At 45.7% G+C, this 21,408-nt stretch overlaps 1 protein-coding gene across 1 annotated transcript; it reads left to right on the top strand.

Moving 5' to 3' along the window:
• The first annotated feature begins 12,463 nt into the window (after positions 1 to 12,463).
• On the top strand, positions 12,464 to 16,704 carry mterf2 (mitochondrial transcription termination factor 2). Its single transcript, XM_078949431.1, has 3 exons — positions 12,464 to 12,606; positions 12,708 to 12,816; positions 14,847 to 16,704. Exons 1-3 carry the CDS (start codon positions 12,535 to 12,537, stop codon positions 15,998 to 16,000), a joined length of 1,335 nt encoding a protein of 444 aa, XP_078805557.1. The 5' UTR covers positions 12,464 to 12,534; the 3' UTR covers positions 16,001 to 16,704.
• The last annotated feature ends 4,704 nt before the right edge of the window (positions 16,705 to 21,408 follow it).

Raw genomic sequence — 21,408 nt, 5'->3', positions numbered from 1 at the left:
GGTTGAAAGGATAGGAGGTGTGGGGGGGTCGCCTCCATATTTAAATGTCATTATTTATTTATTTTGGTGAACGGCACTTTGTGTTACTAAATACAAAAATACAAAAAGATTTATTTAATTTGATTTGAATTTTAAACAAATTTAGCAATTTTGAGTCACTGCGTCCAAAGCCTCCTGACATTTTTGAATGGAATAGAATAGAATAGAAAAGAACATCAGAAATAAATCAGCTGATAATGTATTTTTCAAATAAGCAGTCAAATATATAACTTCACCTGGACTGCAGCCCCGCCCCCACCCGAGCAGAACTGACAGACGTTTTTTAAACACCAAACTTGTGTTCAGTCCTGAACATTTTTGTTTCTCTATAAAAATGTATTAAAAAAGCCATGTTGTATGTGGTGAGTTTTGCTGCCGAAGCAGGGCAAAAGATTTGCCCCTGGGTGCAGTGCAGGCATTCAGGGAGGGAGGGGTCTTTAATTATTGTGTTGTCTTGCTTCACATCAGGAGCATACAACAGCAGCCCTAAAAAAGAGGCAGTTTCCTGGTATTTTATTAGAAGCTGAAATAGAACATCTATGGTTTGAACGCCCACAGGTTAACCTGAGGATCACACACCTGTGTGTCAGCACGCCACGGGTGCAGGAACACGGCCTCCCTGTCCTTCACGCCGTTCCTAAACAGGTCTGAAGGAGACAACGGGCCTCTGAATGGAGCTGAATCTTCAGTGTCTCGTAGTCTTTGTCACATTTTAATGAAAGCTGCTGAGCAAAAACAGGAGGAAGCTTGTTGACATGGATGGAATAAATTGGTGAAATTGACACCAGTCATCCGTGTCCTGAAGCTGTTGGTGTTTGCTGCCTGTCAGCCGTGTTCGCTGCAGGGATTAGGGGCTCCACAAAACAGCGTCTGCGCTTTTCTTTGCAGGGATTTATTTAAAAAAGGTGTTTTTAATAAACCTGTGAAAAAGGCAGAAGCTATGGGAGGATCGACCGTTCTTCACCTTTACATCCCTCAATATCCTGATCACATCACCTTTTAACCATAAAAGTTCTTATAACAGTGTTGTGGAAGTTCATTCCGACCTTGTAATCTATTACATTTGTAATGGATTACTCCCTGCACTGTTGAGGAGCGCGGTCAGACTGTTTTCCAGGTGGTTAAATGTTCGGCGTTGAGGCTCATTCAGAGATTCTCCTCCAAACTCCCTGCAGGTAACGCTTGTTCTGCGTTTTTTTGGGTGGGTGGGCGTGGTGTGAAAGGAGATTTCCATTTTCCCGCCAAAAGAACCCTTTCATGAACTTTATATGCGCTCGGCTGAAAGGTTGTTTCTCCTCCTCCACAGGTCCATTCTTCCTGTTTCTCAGCCTTCTGGGTCGGATTTCTATCTTTTTTCTTCTCTCCTCCTGCTTCCTGTAACCAAAGCTCGTCCGTCTCACCTGTTCACCACCTCGTACCTGCTTCTGCCCCCTCCCAGACGAGCACGTCTTGCTCAGGTCTTCAGGTTTTCTGCGGGACCCCTGGGAGATGCTGCTTGTGTTGGAAGTCTCTTTGTTTCCTCGTCTCAGCTTTCTCTCTTGGGAGCCGACTCGTTGGATTCTTTTGCTTTCCAGTTTCTGTGGTCGAAGACGAGAAAGTCAAGTCAAGAAGAATAATCTCATCAAGAAAGTTTTTCCAAAGCAAAATAATTGGAGTTTAACAAAACATGTCGGTGTTTAGAACTTTTCTTACCCCAATGGCAGAAATAAAGATACTCTGCCCATGGGGGGAGCCTTCTTACTGGTAAGGGGCCTGCAGGACTTCCAGTGGAAATCAGACGTCCTTGGTTTTTTTTGTTTCATTAAAATTCCGTTATCACTTCCTCCTGTTTGGACTGATGTCCTCACAAAACTGTTAAACTTTCTAATTCCCCTCCCTCCAGTGTTTGTGTTCATTCAGGATGTTGAAGTCTGCGTAGATCGCAGCAGCAGCAGCTACAGCAGCAGAAGCAGCAGCAGCAGCAGCAGCAGCAGCAGCAGCAGCAGCTGCAGCAGCAGCAGCAGCAGCAGCAGCAGCAGCAGCAGCAGCTGCAGCAGCAGCAGCAGCAGCAGCAGCAGCAGCAGCAGCAGCAGCTGCAGCAGCAGCAGCAGCAGCAGCAGCAGCAGCAGCAGCAGCAGCAGCAGCTGCAACAGCAGCAGAGTTTAAGCTCACGGACGTCACATCAAACCTCCTAAAGCCTCTGAGACGGTTTGGAAGTCGGTTTCATGGAGAACGTCTGATCGGCTTCTGAAAATAGCTCTCATAAATCCTTCTGTGGCTGTGATCCAGGCGCACGTCTCCAAAGATCATCTTTGGGGAGGCAGGGTCCCGAGGGGCTCATGTCCCCCCCATCCATCTTTGGCGGTCTGAAGCCCCCCTCCCTTTGCAGCCCTTCCCCCGCAGCATATTGGCTCCAAAGTATCCCATCAACTGTGCTCTCTGGCGCATAATTGGTACCATTAGCAGGAAGCATCTCAGCCTCCGTGACGGAGCAGCAGCAGCGAGGCGGCCGCTCTGCCTCTGCAGCTCTTTAGCAGACCAACTGTTTCTGCCTCACAGGCTGCAGCCATTGCTTTGGGGGGTGGTAGTGGGGGGTAATAGGTCTGGTAAATGACCCCCGGCCTCCCGAGAGAACAGTCCAGACGTGTTGGATCTCCTGTGGTCGGACAGACGATGAGGGGTCCTGGAAGCAGCAGAGGGGGGCTCCAACAGGAATTTGGGAATTCTAACTGTTGCATTGTGGGAATGTGGACCAGATAACCAAGAGACGAAAAGCAGAGACACAAACGTATTCAGTTTCTGCAGAGCTGAACAAGCCCAAGTGACAGTGAGACTCGCAGAGCAACAATTTGTCAATTTCCTCACCCATTTCATTGTTTACAATCTCATCTTTCTTTCTGCTCCGTCTCTGGAACGCCAGCCTTGAACTTGAGCTCGGCACACGCCGAACAACCTCGCCGCTGTCCCGCAGCCTCCCACACACACAGACGGTCTGAGAGATGCTGCGGCAATTAGGCTGATCCATTTAGAGTCTGTGACTGTAACAAGGAGAAGGATGCCTGTGCCGGATCCTGCTGCTCTCTGAGGTGTGAAGAAATCTCTGTGCTGGCTTTGGCCCCCCGGGGCCTCTCTGTGTCACCCAGCCATTTCTTAATTACACCTGAGAGCCTCCAACAGCTGCTCCGATTCTACATCTGTGTCTCCATCAGTCAACCCTGTGAAGCAAGCTGGCAAATAATGGAAGACCCACTTTGTCTGCGTTTCCTTTCCTTCTCATTTTTTAACACAACTGTATTTTTTTTCTCCATAAAGGAGGTCACGCTGAAGCATGTGTGCTGCTTAAATGTACCTTTAGTGGGAAGATGTGAAATTACCCACCAGAAGCCAAAGAGGAACGACAGAAAATCAAACTACTGGCAAGTTTCCTGGATGGTAAAGAAAGAAAAGCGTCTCTGCTTTGATGGAAACAATTACAGAAAAATCAGCGGCACTTTGGGAATCTGCCCCTTCAATCTGCTCACGACAGCCGCAGCGTTTCGTTCCCAACCAGCTCGGCTGATCCTTTCCAACAGAAAAACCTGCTTCACCTGCGGATGTGCTGGCGTCACGGCGAGCATGGAGGCTCGATGGGAGCGGCCAGAAATACTGCAGAGACCCCAAATCTCTGCAAGATACAGCAGAGAGGCTCAAAGTCAGATGACAGACATGCAAATCATTGCTTTTATTTATGAAGGCTGGAACTCTTCAGGGGGGTGTTCACCGGGAGGGGGGGGGGGGATTAATTAGGACTGTGTTCCGTAAAGCAGCAGGTGAAGAGTCGGAGAAAAAAAATGGTATTTTTGGCAAAGTGAGAATGACAGGCTCATTGAGGAAAACAGTTTGCAGTATTGACTGTGTGGGGAGTCTAGACCCCCCCCCCCCCCCCCAAAAAAAAAACAAAAAAAAACACACCTGTCCTGCATTCTCAAGCTGCGACAGAGAAACCTGCAGGTTTGACAGCAGCATGTTTCAGACGTGATCACACTTCCATCTGAACGGGAATCACACCTAGACTTCTATAGAGAAGCGAACAGCTGTGACTCAGTCATTCTACTGGTCAGAAGAACCATTCTGACTCTGAATCAGCGCCTCAATAAAAGTAGGCGGAGTCACATCGAACGTTCGAGTGACAGACGTAAAGCACCTTGAGCTGTGTTCTTTACATGAAAGGTGCTATAAAAAATACAATTAATTTGAATTTGGATTAGGTGAAGGGGTGTGGCCCTCTAACAAGCTCACTCCTGACTGGAGAGAGTGGTTTCCATAGAAACAGCGACTCAGAGCGACTTGCACCAATCCGATGAGGACAACTGGCTCCAACATGGCGACAGCCGTATCCTGGAATAATGGCGAATGACTTGACTTCATTTCGCACTGTGATCCAGTTAGGGGTAAAAACCAACGACTGCGTCGCACACAGCTTAAAAAAAAGAGACTTCTGTGAGACAGAAAACCACATTTAGTTCGTCGTCATAAATCGTCAAACTGCAGATTTAGGAACCAAATTCCTGGATTTAAAGAGGAAGTCGGATCATTTTGGGTTCGGAGGACGAAGGTTTGAGTTCTGAAGCTGCAGGCCGTTACCCCACAGCCTGAAATACTTTCCCACATGACTCGTGCATTGTTTGGTTCAGTCAGTTTTTGCTGAGTCATGCCAGCGCTCTGACTGGAGGAAGACCTTCTCTTCTTCTTCTTCTGTCTTTCAGGGTTGAATGTAGGAAAAGTCTGGAGACGCAGAACTCAACAGACGAACTCCTGACTGGACCTGGACCCGAGCCGATGTTTGATGTTATCAAAGCGTGAGAAGAGGGCGGTGACCCCTAAAGGTCAGAGACTGAGGAGGAGGAGGAGGAAGAGGACGTCAGTGAGACGAGGAACGTCGCTCTGCAGTGCAGAAGTGTGGAGGCATGAAGGGATGAAGACTTCCTGAAGGTCTTTAGGGGAAAACAAGTGATGAAGACGTGGATGAAGCTCATTTTAATGCACTGAGGATGAATGCAAGGCAAAAATAAAGTGTTTCCAAAAGCAGAAGGTTATTTCAAGAGACAGATTCACTCAATTTATGGAAACTGGAAACTTTCATTTGACTCACAATAAATGCAGAACAACAGCAGGACAGAAGTTTGTGAGGAAACGTAGATTTACGTTTACATAATACGACAAATGTACCTTTAAATGAGTCGTTCTAGTCTTTACCATGATTATAGGTTAGAAAAGATAATAGTTTGACTTTTCTACAGCTCAAAGTAAACATTTTTGGGGAAAGAAGTGTATAAATGTTCCCACTTTAAACTCTTTTTTTAAGACATAAGTTTTCTAATATCTGTACTAAATATGAGGATTGTAGCGAGTTTTAACATTTAATTTTAAGAAATGTAACCAAAACAAATACTTCTAGCAGATATGTTCACTCCTAACAACAGAGAAATATCTTATATTCTAAACTTTTCAACCTTTTTTCTCAGTGCTTTCACACTATTCAACCGGAAAATGCTGATAAGATTCATAACGTTTCTTTTTATTTTTCCAGATCACAGTCGGATTTCGACTCACAAACATTTATTTCCAACAGTTTAAACAGAAGTTTTTGATGAGGATGATTGAAAACTTTGACTGCTTTGGACATGTTTGACCTTCCTGTATGAAGCGATCAGTGACCCCCCCTCAAATGGGTTTTTCCTCCTTTATCTTCAGATTGATCATGCAAGTCTCAGGCGGGTTTGTCTGATCGGTTCGGATGAAACGCCGACAGCTCTGCTCTGATTGGATCTGTAGCCACGCCTGCTGATGCGCAGGTTCTTCGTCGGACTCCTCCTCCTGTGCATTAGGAACAACTGACGACTGCCAAAATAAAAGTCTTTGTCACAGTGTAACTGCAAAGCCTCCTAATAAGTTTCATTTTTGAATCTCTGTGGCGCTTCTTCATCTTTTTAGTTCCTCTGAGGCTTTGATTTGCAGTAAAGCCATTCCAACAGAAAGGATTTCTGTTTCTGCCTGTGTGATTTATTGATTTGACCGAAGGGGAAACAGTCGTCTCATCTGAATCAAATGTGGAACAGCTGGAGGGTTTGGATGAAGAAAACTGGACGGATCTGTTTGTTTCACTCAGCCACCGACTGCAGCAGACAGGTTGTTGTCTTGGTTGTTGTTTCACTGCTTCATGGGCCCCCCATGGGGGGGGGGCACACCTCATCCCTGCAGACCCTGGATGGGGAGGGGGTGAAAAAACAGACTTTTTTTCATTTTCTAATAACTTCTTGGACTACAGGCAGGTTTCCGTGCGGCGCATGTGTGATGGCTTTGCCTGCAGCCTCGTGCATCATGAAGGCTGCATGTAAAGTGTGGTCAGTGATGACAGAAGACCTGGACCTGGTGTTACTCCGGGGGGGGCGCAGAGGTGTTCCTGAGGCCTTGGAGCTCGCAGCACGACCACCGCTGCATATCAATTCTTGAGTGCGGTTTTGATGGACAAATGGGATTGTCATTATTTTTGGATCAGCTCAGAAGTTGGAGTCTGTGTCTAAGAATGTTTCTCCAAAGTGCAGAAATCTGGGGGGGATCTTTGATGCTGATTTGAATTTGGAGACACGTGTCAAAGCGCTGGTCAAACCTTGTTTCTGGCAAATATACAGATTAAAGGGGATGACCCCTCTCCTGTCTAAAACGTGTGATTCACGTTTTTTAAGGCTTTAAATATTGCCATTAAAGCACGCCGTGTTCTGCCCCTTAAATACCTAGCTGATCTGCTCATTCCTTATGTACCTGGTCACAATCTCAGATCTTTAGCAAAAGGCCTCTTAACAATCCCACAATCCAGACTGAAGACCACGGGAGACGGGGCTTTTGCTATGAGAGCCCCAACACTCTGGAACGGTTTTCCAGAAGAGATCAGGCTCGCTGAGTCCTGACAAGTATTTAAATCTCTTTTATAAACTTACCTTTATAGCCGTGCTTTTATTGATTTTACTGGTTCATAAATTTAAACGTATGATATTATTGATTTTAGTGATTTGATTGATTTTCACCGCCATCACTGTTTTGTGTGTGTGTTGTGTTTTATTTTGTCGTAGTGTCAAACACCTCAATACTGTTTTTAATCCTGTTCTTTTACGTTAAATGCACAGCACTTTGTAATCTTGATTTGAAAAGTGCTATAGAAATAAAGTTTGTTATTATTATTATTGTGGCTTTGACGGAGTCTAAAAGGTCGGGTTGAGACCACGACTCGTGACCTGCGGTTAAAAGTTCAGGCAGACTAAAAAAAAGGGTTTTTCTGCCATGAATGTTTGTGTCACGCCGATTCAATGAGCATGACCTGCAGCTGCTGCAGCCCGTTTGCCAGCTCCATTGTCACTCCTTCTGTCATGCACAACTGAGCCTGTGTCAATGCAATTCTAGTCAATACCCCCCCAAATCCTTTAGTTCTGTTTCTGAAGCGAAACAATAACAAATGGATGCACTGGCTCTGAGGTGCATCACTCAAACATTCAGTTACTTTGATGGATTTCATTTTATGAAATATATTTTACACAAAACAACAGCTAAAGGTTCCACTCTGATCATCTTTTGATGTGTTTTCAAAGTGGTCTTTGAAACATGATTATGACGTTTTTAGCCTAAATCCTGTGTCGTTTTCTTGGACATAGTTTCTGCAGAGCGGCAGGAGTTCATCAGAAATTCACCTCTGAGTTGGAGTGGAGCAACCCCGCCCCTCTTCCCCTCGTTCTGCTTACATGTGAAACAAAAATGGCGAGCAGTCCGGCGTATTTTCTACGTCACAAATATGATCTTTTTCTACCTGCTTCTGAATCCCAATGATTTGACTGAAGAAATACTCAGATATGCAATTTGGAGCTTAAATGTCTTTATCTGTGTCCTCCATCATCAGAAAAAATTCTACAAGAACATGTTAAAAACACAAAAAACACCGTTTCCATCAGAGTGGCAGTGGGATCTTTTCTTTTTGGCTGCAGGAACTTCCAGGCCTTTAATGTTGATCTTTTGGAGACACAGTTTCGGTTGTCGTCATTCATCACTCTGCAAAGCAAGCTGCAGAAATCTTCCCTTCTGTGGAGCCGATGAGCGCTGTAACAACAACACACGCCACGAAAAAAGCTCAGACACGGCGTCCCGATTGACCCACAGAGGAAACTCATTACTGAGTCCCGCGGCTGCATCTCAGGTTTCAAGATGTTTGTGTCGTTCAAAAAATAATAAAACCACGATTTTCAACAGGAACTTACATTTCAATTTTCTGACAGGAGCTGCTGTCAGTGACTGAAGAGGATGCACTTAACCTGTTGTGCGGCACACGCATACTTCAGCTCTAATGACTCAAACTTACCAATGAACAGCATTTCCTTCAGAGACTCTTGTGCTGCAAACAGCAACGCGTAAAAAAAGCTGCAGGTTAAAGATTAATAAAAAAAGCTCTAAATGGTTTCATGGTTCTGTGATTTTCTCACGCTGAACTTAAAAAACCCCAGAACCGTCAGATTTGATCCACCAACTCTCTTGTGTCATCATCTGCAGGTTGTTTTTAAAGCTCCCGGAGCCTCCAGAGATCAGGTATTTTTGTCTGCGGCTTCCTTCATTCTGCAGTTTTTCCCTCGCTGACAGGAGAGCAGCGCGACTGGTTTTCAGTCATCAGCAGCTGTCAAATCCCAACAACATGTCAGCAACATCCACAATTATCTTTTGGCACTATTTTTGGTTCTCATGTTGATGCACAGACGACAGAAAAACGTGTCTTTTGTTTCACGAAAAAGTAAAAGAAACCTCAAAGTCCAAATGGCATTTTTGTCCAATTTAATAGTAAAAAAATGTAAAACACAAACAGGCGGAGCAGCGAAAACTTCAAAAACCTTCTTGGTCAGACTTAGGCGTCAGAGCTGCATTTTGTATAACAAGCAGAACTTTCTTTTGGTTTAGTTGAAAATTGTTTCCTCTTTATGATCAGCACTGCAGCAGCCACTACCAGCCCAGCCACGATGACCCCCACCATGTACGCTGGGACATTTGTGTGCCCACCCTCCCCAGCCTTGCTGTTCTGCACTGAAACGGCCACAGTGAACTCTCCTTTGAAGAGGCACATGACCTCCTCGTCCGAGTACTCGTAGTCATCGTACTCCTCTGAGGTGTCCTCGTACTGGGCCTCCGTCAGAACCTCGCAGCGGTACGCCCGCGAGTCGTTCGCCGTCAGATCGGAGATGACGAGCACGTCTCCAGCTCCGACCACGTTCACTCTGCCCTTCAGGTCTTCTGGAAGGGGAACCAGACCATTCTCCATCTCCCAGATGGGTTCATAGTAGCCCGGCAGAACTTGGCGCTCCCACTGAATTCTGGGGGATTGGACCTCACCATGTTTGCATTCCAGTGAGATTTTACCCCCCAGGTCAGCAATCTTGGTGTGGGATTTTTTGGAGGGGCAATAAAAGAGAGAGTACTCTATCTGAAGCAAAGAGGAGAGGCACAAATACTTCCCTCTGTGCTGTTCAGTGACGTGGGGAATGATGAGGGAGAAGTTCGATTCCTCTGGAGACAGGTACAGATCACTGCTCCCCGTGCTGTCGATGCTGATGTCCCCCAGGGGTGTCTCCCATTTCTGCTGGCTGCCGTAAACGGGACAGTGCAGCACGGCGTTGTCACCTGGGGACAGAAAGAGGCTCCAGCTCTGGGTGACGTCGTCGTGGTCGAAGTATTGGAAGCGGAGGCAGTCCCTGTCTCTGAACACCACGCAGTAAAACTTTGGGTTGTTGCGCAGGAAGCTGGGGTCGAGCAAAAGGGTCGTGGCGTTCTCCTTGACCTCCAAAACCCCCTGAAACTCCTCCGCCAGGGGCTCCAGGGAGACGCCGCTGTCCAAGAAGAGCGTGGGGGCGTAGGTGGGGAAGGTCTCCCAGTACCAGTGCAGGGAAATCCCAGCCGCATTGATCATGGAGATGTTGCACTGGAGCGTGGTTCTGCCCTCCTCGTTGACCACGGGCTGCACCAGCGCCGCCTCCTGCTGGCACACCAGGACCTGCTCGGAGACGTTGGTGATCAGCTCCCCGTCCTTCCAGCACTCGCTGACGTAGATCCTGGAGTCCAGGTTGGTGAGGTTGTGGATGAACAGCCCCAGCAGGTCTGCTCTCTGCTGGAGGAGCATTCGTCCCCGCAGGTCTGCAGGGGGGGTGACAGCTGTGCTGTTTTCGGAGAAGTTGGCAATCAGCTGGAGCCCCCCCGGTGCAGATCTATAGGCCACAAAATTGTCGGCTCCAAAACAGTCCCCCATCCCTATCGGGCTGTCCTTGTCCCTGAACACTTTTACCGGCTCCGTGCTGCTCACCTGAGGGAGCAGGAGGAGCGGGAGGAGCAGGAACCCGACGCAGGTCATGCTGTCCGTCTCTGCCAGGCCTCTCTGGGAGCTGAGCTCACCGGGTCTGCTCAATGAAAGCACCTCGACTGTTGCCCCGCCTCCACTGGTGACATGCCTCCTCGTCCTGATCTTGAGCAGATCTGAAGAAACCTTCTCAGCCGAGCAGAGATCCAGAAGCCGCGGCGTCAGGAGTGACAGACAGGAGCAGGTTCAACTGCATTAATCCCCAAAGCCAGTACACCTGCATGTAATGACAGGCAGCCGCTTCACTCACTGAAGGTGACGGGGAATGAACGGCATGTTTCCTGTCAGCGGTGGGCGTGTCCGGTCACAATCACATGACACCTGCCTGCCTTTTGGAGGGAGTGTTTTACCTGCCAACCTCCTGGAACCTCATGCAAGCAGGCCGAAGTGCACAAACGCATGCAGTAAATGTTTTCTGTGCCATCACTCCTATTGAGTAAACAGACCCACGTGAGCTGGTTCAGATGGTTCGGGTGATAATAAGCTGACAGGGTTGATCTTGTCAGGGTGATGTCTGTCTCTGTTGTATTCTAAAACCAGTGTCTGTTCAGAAATGTTTGGATTTAATCTACAGTGTCAGTTACATCCTCACAAAGAAGTGAGGATCCGGATGCAGCAGATAAAGTGTGAACCACGCTCTTTGCTCCTCCGTAATCTGATTTCTGATTTCATTCAAATACGTTTCTTCACTTGTTTTCTTCATTTTAAACCAGCTGAGAGGCTCTAAACTGAAACCGTCTGACTGTGAAGAGAGAGGCGTCGCAGCCACAAACCAGTCGGTGAACCTGCCTCTGCAAATCTGCCCTTTTCGTCACCTTCGTTGATATCTAGTTTCCATTCAGACAGCTCTGTCTGGCACAAGGAAATGCCGACACAAAAAAACAAGTATAATCTGTGCAGAACTACTTCCTTTGTTTCGTCCAGGATTGAGACGTTTGTTCGAGTGTTTCATGTCACTCCCTCGTTTAATGCTTAATCTATAAATGCTGCGTGTCTGAGGAGGGAAACAACGCAAAGTTGTAAAAGTCTCTGTCCTTGAACTGATTGTTCCTTCCTGTGGTAACCTCCTGGAAATCCCCGCACCTGTGCCGGTGAAAAGTTAGGTGCTTGTCTCACTTTAGGACATTTAGTCTATGGGGACATAAAAATGTCTGGCCTGAGTGGATAAAGAGCAGTGAAACATACTGTGGGAAAGCCTCTATAGTTCCTGTGAGGATATGGAGGAGGCTGCGTGCGAAATGGGCTGGCAGGGGGGAGAACTTTGTTGTCGGTGCTGTAACCTGGTTACTGCCATGCCTTTCACCTTTATGCACCATTTCCAGCTTTCAGAGAGTGAGGCAACCAAACACTTTGGTTTGTAGACGTGTTTTATGTTTTATTCAGGGAAACTCATCAGAAACTGGATGTTTGCCAAGTTTGGTTGTTGTTTTTGTGTCTCTGCTCATTTTGGCCTTGTTCAAACTCATCATAAAAACAGTTCAGAGGTTGACTGAGAATCAAAGAATGATGAATTGATTTTAACGTAGCTAGAACTTTGTCTTTTTTGTAAAGAAAGAATGAAAAGAAATAACAATTATCTTTCCCATGAATCTAATGCCACACACCAACAATTTCAATGATCATGTCAAGCTGCATTTGATGGTGCAGTGGTAAGCACATTCTCCTCATGGCTTTGTCCTGGTTCAAATCCCAGCTGTGTTGAGTCCACATGGTCTCCCTCTGAGCACTCCGGCTTCCTCCTGCAGTCCAAGAACAGAGCAGAGAGCTCCTCTGCTCTTCATGAGGGCTTAAGGTATCTTTAAGAAAAAAAATCGCCCCTAATAATATATTATATTGCTAAAAATAAACATTTAACTCCACCCTTCAAGGGAGATGGTGTGTTTAGTTGTGTGTAATCTAAAGTGAACCCTGAAAATGCCTCAGTGGCAGCAGCTCCTGCGCTGAGGAAACAGCTTGCAGAGTTGGTGATCAACCATCATGATTAAGCACCAACTGCGAGCCACTCTCAGCATGTTCAGCTCTATTGGCCCTGGTGCTGATTACACTCATCGGGGCTTTGTATGCTTTAGGGTTTAGAGGCAGACCGACTGCTGTTAGAGATGGAGGGGTTTTCTAAACTATTTGGTTTCCGGACATTTGGGGATAAAGAAAAGATGAGCTTTAAAAATCAGGTAAATATAACAAAAACACAAATCAATTTGTCTACAATATTTTTTTTAATATTCTTTGAAGAACCTGAGAATCGGATGTTTGTGTTTAATTTTTGTTGCAGTATCGCAAACTGCCACTGGGTGTCACTGTGGTAAATTTCACAACACGGCATGACGGTAGAAGAAGACAGTTTCATAACAAAACGTCACATCCTGTAACCGCTGCTAAAGGTAATTCATTTTTTTTCCTGAAAATATTTTGATCTTATTGAACCTTAAAATATATCAATTTTATGAATATGGAAAAAACATATTTTTTCTTAATACCTCTGTGGATTTACCATAAATCTCTCCTCCTGCAGTTTATTGACAGTCCCGTCTTTTCTCCAAGTGTTAGCTGGCTAGCTAACAATTAGCCTAAATAAAAAATAAAATACTGTATATTATAAAATTAAAAATTTATAAAATTCCTTAAATGTAAACTACCCATATAATATATTAATACAGAAATTTCCCGACATTCTATGTGAATTTATTTGACTTCTTGTTCTTGTGCAACAGCAGATTTTAAAATTTAATTAAACTGCAACAGCCTGGAGGTCCCCCCCCCCGTTCTGTGTCTGAGATCTTAACTTATCTTTTCTGATTATCTTGTCTGAATATAGTTATTGTACTTAAAATACAAAAAGGCCTTCCGAAAAAGGCACATAAACTACTGTAAATCGTTGACTATTTTGTAAAACCTGTAAAGCTTCTGCAGAAACAACAGCAACAAGTCAGTCTCAGTTCACGCTGCTATCTAACTAAATGTGTTTTTATACGAGTGTCACTGAACACATCACTAAATGAGTGCTTGAGAAACCTGTCAATCAAATCAGTTCCCATGACAACAACTTTTTTTTTTTTATCGCTGGGATGTGATGGAGGCTTCAAGACTCTTCTGTGTGATAGTTTTCAAGTCTGCCGTTCGTCTGTGGATGAAAGGCGTCTCTCTGTCTGACTCCTTTGTGTTTTTCCATAACAAACTATGAAGTTCATGCACATGTGGCAGAGGTTCTGACATCCATGCACGTGCACACGGATCAGTGCTATTTACGCCCAGATGGATTCAATTTCATCTTCCTGTACTGGCGTAGCGAACATGCAGCTGCAGGAGGCCAGGATGATCCCATTAGACTCAATCAAGTCAGAATCTGTAGCTTTTCCTGAGGTTTCTCTATTGAGGCATAGGCTATTGTGAGGCCTTTTACTCAATATTATCACTGAATGTGATAATCAATCAATTGGATTTACGCGTCTCCCTTTTTGTGCAGCTGGCACGCCCTACTAAAAAATAACCACTTAGAGATTTTAAAGATTTCATTTGACAGCGAGATTGATGATGTTTAACCGAGCAGAGAGCAGCGGAGTCAAATCTCCACGTTTATTATCCGGGAAGCATCTCAGGAGATGCAGGACCAGACAGCGGAAAGTCATGACCCATGCAGGTTGATGTCTCAACACCAGTTTAAAGTTGAAATCAATCAGAGCGCACAACCTTAATGCGGGTGTTTGTTTCTGTATTGTGAAACAGCAAAATACGGGTTGATGTTTAAACACGGGTCAGCTGCTGTGAGAAGGAAACAATGCAAAAAACCATTATCTGTGTTTTTGTTGGCGGAAAGTTGTGCAACAAGCAGTGAGGTGTTACAATGCAAAAGTCAGCAATCCATCAACAATTCATTTTCCTAACACTAACATCATTCATCACGTAAAATATAAAATCTTTTTTTTTGACTGAACTAAAATATTCGTGGTTAAGTTGACTTTTACTCCAATAAACACACAAGAAAAGTCTGATTTGAAACCTTTTAGTATAGTATATAGTAGTACAGTGTGGCCACAATAATTCTCTGTTTATAGTAGCTTTTGATTATTTTACCCCAAAAAGAAAATTTTAACAAAAAAAAACAAATCTTTAAAAACAAACTTTTAGCATTAGTGGAATCATATGGTTGCTTTTTAAAACAACGTTGTTTAAATTATGCTTTCCATTAGAAATGATAAACTTTTTTTTAAATTTTAGTTTTCCACATATTAAGGTTACACAACATCAAAGAATGTTAAAGTGTCTTCAGCCTTTACTTAAGCGGACGTCCTCTGTCATTTTCTTCTGTTGAACTTTTTAATTTATATTTTGTTCATTTCTAGATTGCCTTTCTCTTTCCTAAAGGATCAGTCTTTAGTTTTTCCTCCTCTTCACGTCCTCTGCTTCTCTTTAGGGAATCCTCCGCTGGACGTTGCAGAAATGTTGCGATTAGCTGCGACATCTCTGTGTCTGCGGTGTCAGCGCAGCCCGTCTTTACGCCTCAGGGTCCGCCCATGTGCCACGCTCAACCAATCAGAGAACCAGGAGACCGTAGACGCTCTCTATGACCTTTCTGTGGACATCCAGAAGGTCCGGAAACTGAAGGGATGGGTGCTTCATCGGAGCCCAGCTTACGCTAAGGAGGTGGCCGGGCTGCTGAAGGACATGGGGGCTTCAGGAGCTGTTGTTGCCAGAATCTTGGCAGTTCACCCTGAGGCTGTGCTTCACACTCCGGAGCAAGTGAGGAGTCAGAAGGAGCTGTGGATGTCTGTGTGTCCCAGTCAGAGGGACCTGGTTGGGATCATTGAGAAGTTCCCCGCCTCCTTCTTCACCTCTGCGTCCCACCGGGACAACCAGCGGAGTAACATCGCCTTCTTCCTGGGTCTCAGCCTCAACAAGCGAGTCGTCACCAAGCTCATGGCCGGCGCGCCGCAGAGCTTCAGCCGACCGGTGCAGCAGAACCAGGAGGTGGTCTGCACCCTCCAGCAGACCTACCTGGAGCTCGGCGGAGAGGAGGCCAACATGAAAGTCTGGCTTCAGAAGCTGCTGAGTCAGAACCCATTTGTTCTCCTCAAGCCACCAGAGGTGCTGAGGCAGAACCTGATGTTCCTGAGGGGGCGGGGCTTCAGCACAGCAGAGCTCCTGCGCCTCTTGTCCAAACTGAGAGGCTTCGTCATCGAGCTGAACCCCGACAGCATGCGCCGCAGCCTGACCTTCGCGCAGGACGCCATCGGCTGCACCGAGGCAGAGCTGCGGGACCTTGTCCTCAAGTGTCCGGCGCTGCTCTACTACCCAGAATCCACTCTGGCTGAGCGTTTCGGAGGCCTCCTCGGCGCTGGGATCAGCATGTCTCAAATCACAGAGACCCCGACCATTCTGGAGCTGACGCCGCAGATCGTCAGCTGTCGCATCCGTCAGCTGGAGGCGCGTGGTTATGACGTAAAGAGCGGCGGTCTGGATGCGCTCAACGGCACCAAGAAGGACTTTGAACGGAGCTTTGGAAAACTGCAGCTGCGTGGAGAAAGGCCGCTCTTTAACCCGGTTGCTCCTCTGAGAGGAGACGACTGAGGCGAAGTGCTGAAGGCCGGCTGTGTTCAGCAGTGACTGTATGATCATAAATGATGTGTTATTGTCTGTTATGATGCCTCAACGTCTGAAACATCTGAGAATGACGTAAAGACTGGAAGCCTCAGAATCTCCTCTCAGATGAAAGTTCTGGTTTTTCTGCTGCTGCCATTTTTAAAACCAACCAGTGAAAAAGCTGTTTGCTTTTGCAATGACCTTTTTTTTAAAAATTGTTTTTTGTTTACATGGTGTGAAATTATTTTGTATTTACGTGAAAAAGTATTTTATCTTGCGATTCTTTTGTCTTTGCCAAACTTTGAGGGAAAAAAAGCTCAGAAATCAAAAGAGCAACAATAAAAGATTCAAATCAAAAACGGTTACGAGAGATTTTTAGAGTTAGAACGTAAAAGGAAGTAAGCTCTGATCTGATTCTATCTTATGGCCTGGTTTTACTTTTCTACTTTAGTCTGTTTGCTAACAAAAACAGATTAAAATAAAGAATTTAGGGAGAAGACGTAAATGCTGATAAAGATCATTTCCTATAAATCGAGACCATGAAGACTGTGGAAAACATACACATAGTTACTGAACTCTAAATATAATTTCTTGAACTTATTGTAGAATAATTTGTGGAAACTACACATAAGAGCGTTATACTTTCTGAAATGTTTTAAACCAGAAGTAACCATCATAAAGTGCTATCAAGTTCTTCTTGTTTCTTTGAAACATTAAGTTTTCTGAACTGACGTTCTGTTTTTCTGCTTTTTTCCTCAGTCTGCTCCGTGTACCTGGGTTAAAATGACTTCTTAAAATTCCTCCTTTTCTTTTGGCACACCTGGTTCCTCCTGTGAGTCAGCGACAGGTAAACTGTTTGTGGCTAAAAGACTGTTGCTTATGACCGAGTCCGTTAAAAGGGGAAAATAAGAACGAATTAAAGGAGAATCTATTAGAAAGTCTGAGTAGATGTTTTGCTTTGGACCACCTTAAAAGATCACCGCCCTAAGTGATCATTTCTTTAAGATTTAGGTCAAAAGGTCATCTGAGTACTGTAGTATCAGATTAGTACATCTAAAGAAAGCAGTTTTTTTTTTGTTTTTTTTTTACTGTGCACGGTGCTGAAGCCCAGTGGCGGTTCTACACCAACTTACTCCCTGGGCGAGTAACCCCACAGGCGCGCCCCCCCCTGCACATATACAAAATTTGACAACATCCTGTTGTTTTCCCTATCAATTTTCTATATTCGTATTACAGGGGGGTCATACTCAGTCACACAGGGGGCCTAAATTAAAAACACGCTTAAGGTTTTGGGCCGAAGAAGATAAACATTAACTGAACTACACACTAAAGCTAAACTTTTAAAACTTTTAAACTGAACTTTTTAACATAAATATGAATAAAAACAGGAACACAAGTTAACTTAAACCCTAAATAATTTTTAATATTTTGCTCTCCATAGAAGTATATACTGTCAAAATTATACAAATATGAACATGCTGCAGAACAAAACAAAGAAAGCCTGGAAATATTAATAAATTACAATTCAAATATTTCCGTTTTTTTTTGCTCTTTTATCATTTTTTAGAGCATTTCTTTTAGAGATGGACTCCTGCTTCATTTTTAGCAATACTTTCTTAATGTGTGACGTCCTGTGTGTGTCTTTGTGAAACATATCAGAGGGATTAGATCTAAAAAAAAAACTTATTGTGATTAATATGTTTAGGTCTTATAAAACATTAAAGACTAAATCATAGAATTCATCAGTAGGATTACTCCAAAAATATTTGGCATTTCCCTAAATTTGTGCAACACCAACAGCAGAAATCCTCCAAAAAAACTCAATCCATAAAAAATGGTCTGCGCCCACCACCCCTGTTACGGTTTCTGTTTCTTTGCCCTTGTAGTTTGTTTCCTTTTTGTTCTGGCATGTTTTGAGTTTAACTTCCTGTTTTATTTTGTAGGGTTTCCTGTTTTGTTTATGTTGTGAGTTTTACTTTGGTTCCCCATCCTTCCTGATTGTGTTCACCTGTGTCTCGGTTGTCTGTATGTATTTAAGTCTTGTCATTCCCTTCTAGTCCCTTGTTAGTCTGCTCTCCCCGTTTCGAGTGTTTCGAGTTTCTAGCCTGCCGTCTGCAGTGGTTTAGGTTTTGTGTCCTTAGTTTTGTTTATTAAAGCCCCCGTTCCCCTGCAACCTCCTGCCTCCTCTCGCTCTCTGCGCCTGGGTGCTTCCTCCCTTCTCCCCCCGTAACAACCCCTCCCCCTCCCTTCCCTCTGACACACGCGGCTCCGTCTCTATGAGGCGCAGCTGCGGCTCAGAGTTGATTGTCAGATAGAAAAAGACTCCCAATCACCTGTTAGTGTGATTCAGCCACCGGCGAGTTGCGCTCCCCTCTCGAGTTTTTTGACTTATGTTCCAAAGACTACCGCAAAGAGGTGTGGCCGCAAGCGTCTTGCAGCAGAGGGCGGTGCTCACGTGCGCGTTGGGTCTGCTGTGTCGGAGCAAGTAATTGTGGGAAATAATCCCCATTGCCTGCTTTTGTCAAAATTGGGTTGAGCACGGGTGTTTGTTCTGCCTAATTCCTTTTCATGTGCCTGTTTTACGTTGTTTCACTCTGAGTTATTTCATCTTTTTTTCTTTTTTTTTTTTTGGACCATAAGTGTGAAGAGGAAACAGGATGAAGACATTCTTAAGAGTCTGATGTGTCAATCTAAAAGTGTTAAGTGTCGGCAGCTGAAGCAATTTCAAACTAAAAGCGCAAAGCGTCCTCCTTGAATAAGGTAGCACATTATATGTAACGGCCTCCTACGAAGTGCCGCCCTGGGCGACCGCCCACATCGCCCATATCAAAAACCGCCACTGCTGAAGCCTATGGGTCAGATCAGACGGAGAGCCTTTCAGATCAAATGATGGGATGTACTGCAGTCACAGCATCCTCCTATCATATGAGGGTCTGAACCAAACAAACCAGAATGGCGGGAACGTCACCAGACCGACAACCAGGAACTCAGTGACTGGTGGATGTAGTACTGCTGGTAACCACTAGGGGGTTTGCTGCACAAGGACTTCCCAACCAGCAAGGCCATCACCCATCTCTCATGTGTAACCCCCCCATCATGTAAAGGACATGGGGGGGTCCGTCCCCAGAACAGAACCGGTATAGCCCGTTATGCTCATCTTTTGTTTTGCTCCGCCTCTGTCAGGTAAATCTACAGGTGTTCTCATGCTGGATCAGATCCAGGATCCGCCTCCGATCCAGGTCTCCGTTCTCCGGGCCCTGCTGAGCTGGTCTTCATTCTCTGCAGCGGGATGGGGTTGCACTCAGGCCGGTCTCCTCCTGGACGCGTCATCGTGTGTCAAAGCCCCTGAAAATGGCAGCGAGCATCACAGCTAATGACGCCGCCGCTTCATGCCTCAAGGTTTCCTCGCTCTCACAGCGGGGGTCACGGCGAAGATGGAGGACGTGGTCGGGCAGTTGCACGCTAACAACCCCTCCGTCTGCTGCATCTCCCCATGCTCCTGTAGTCATGGTGATGGCCGACGGGCAGAGGATTCAGCAGTGACTTCGTGTGGCGATGAGCTCAGCAGATGGATGCGCGGCGAGGGTCCATTTGTCTGGGCGGTGGGAAGCCCTGAGGGGCCGCACCATCGCGGTTTCTCCTTCCCTTCGCTACTCACTGAAGTCAGTCTGGCTCTTATCTCAGCAGTAAAACCACGAGGCCTGCAGTCAGGACTGGGCTTCCCAAAGAGGACATTCCAAAAGTCATCCAAAAATCAAAGTTTAGGTTTCTCAACAAAGAGGAAATGTACACACTGGACCCTAAAAAGAGGAAAACTCACCTGAACTTTAACCTCCACAAGCAGAATAAACTGACCAAACCAGAAAACACAGCAGGGAACATGTATGTTCTAAACGTATGGAGGGGGGAGGGGGGGGACGAACAACAGTCAGCAAAGACCACAGACAAAACTAAACACAACACTTGATCTCTGAGTGGAAAAATTAAAGTGAACAAATAAGATCAACCAAATGATTAACAGCAACAGAGGCGAAGCAATCCAACGTGAAATTAGTCCATCTGTTCTCCCCTGGGAGACTTCTGGAGATGGCGCCATCTCAATCACCTGCCTGCTGTGTCTAAAGGCTGTGCTGGCTGTTTTACCGCACAACCCGGCTCCAGGCGCAGGACCTCCAGGCGCAGGACCTCCAGGAGCAGGACCTCCAGGAGCAGGACCTCCAGGCGCAGGACCTCCAGGAGCAGGACCTCCAGGAGCAGGACCTCCAGGAGCAGGACCTCCAGGAGCAGGATCTCCAGGAGCAGGACCTCCAGGAGCAGGACCTCCAGGCGCAGGACCTCCAGGAGCAGGACCTCCAGGAGCAGGACCTCCAGGAGCAGGACCTCCAGGAGCAGGATCTCCAGGAGCAGGACCTCCAGGAGCAGGACCTCCAGGAGCAGGACCTCCAGGAGCAGGACCTCCAGGCGCAGGACCTCCAGGAGCAGGACCTCCAGGAGCAGGACCTCCAGGCGCAGGACCTCTGCCACACCTGTAGCGACCGGCATCTTCCTCAGAACTGGCAACAACAGGTGATAATATTTAAACAAATGAGTATATAAAAATATTAAAATATAGTTGCTTTTATTTTGTCTTTATTTTCAAAGGAAAAACAGTCTTTTGAATTTTTAGTGTACGTTTTTATTCTTCTGAAAATAAAAAGTTCTCCTTGTAGTGTCAGTTTTTCTGTGAAAACATATTTTATCATCATTAGCCTGCAAAAGGATGTGATGCTTCATCGGCTGTTGCTCTGAACTGAATCCGATTGTCAGAAGTTTTGGCTCCAAACCGGCTTCAATCCTGTTTGACCTGTTGTGACGAGTCATTCCAGGTCCTTCCTGTAGGTTGACTGAACTCAACCCGTCCTCCTGGAATGTCGTTGCTGAGGTGAAGCGGTCCACCTCTGACCAGAAGGTTGCATGTCCTCCTCCTCTGAGCCCAGCATCACATTCAGCTGAACTGATTTCTTTAAACACCAGCTGGTGGATTTGAAGTTAGATCCACAAATCATTGAAGTCATTTCTTCGTGTTCTTTGCGTAGCTTATTTGTACTTTTTAACACGGTTCATTCATGATGTGTATTTCTTTCCCCACAGGTTTGCTTCACATTCTGACATTTTGAGGTTTCAGATAAAAACTTCAGCGACCCGAGAACATCTGGACCTCAGTGACCCGACAACAACTGGACCTCAGAGACCCGAGGAGAACATCTAAACCTCAGTGACCCGAGGGGAACATCTGGACTTCAGTGACCCGAGGAGAACATCTGGACCTCAGTGACCCGAGGAGAACATCTGGACCTCAGTGACCCGAGAACAACTGGACCTCAGAGACCCGAGGAGAACATCTGGACCTCAGTGAC

Source organism: Oryzias latipes, chromosome 6 (assembly GCF_053564925.1).
Source record: "Oryzias latipes strain Hd-rR chromosome 6, Olatipes_Hd-rR_3.1".
Taxonomy (NCBI): domain Eukaryota; kingdom Metazoa; phylum Chordata; class Actinopteri; order Beloniformes; family Adrianichthyidae; genus Oryzias; species Oryzias latipes.
Note: the sequence above shows the minus strand (reverse complement) of the source record. Positions and strands in the feature narration are given on the sequence as shown.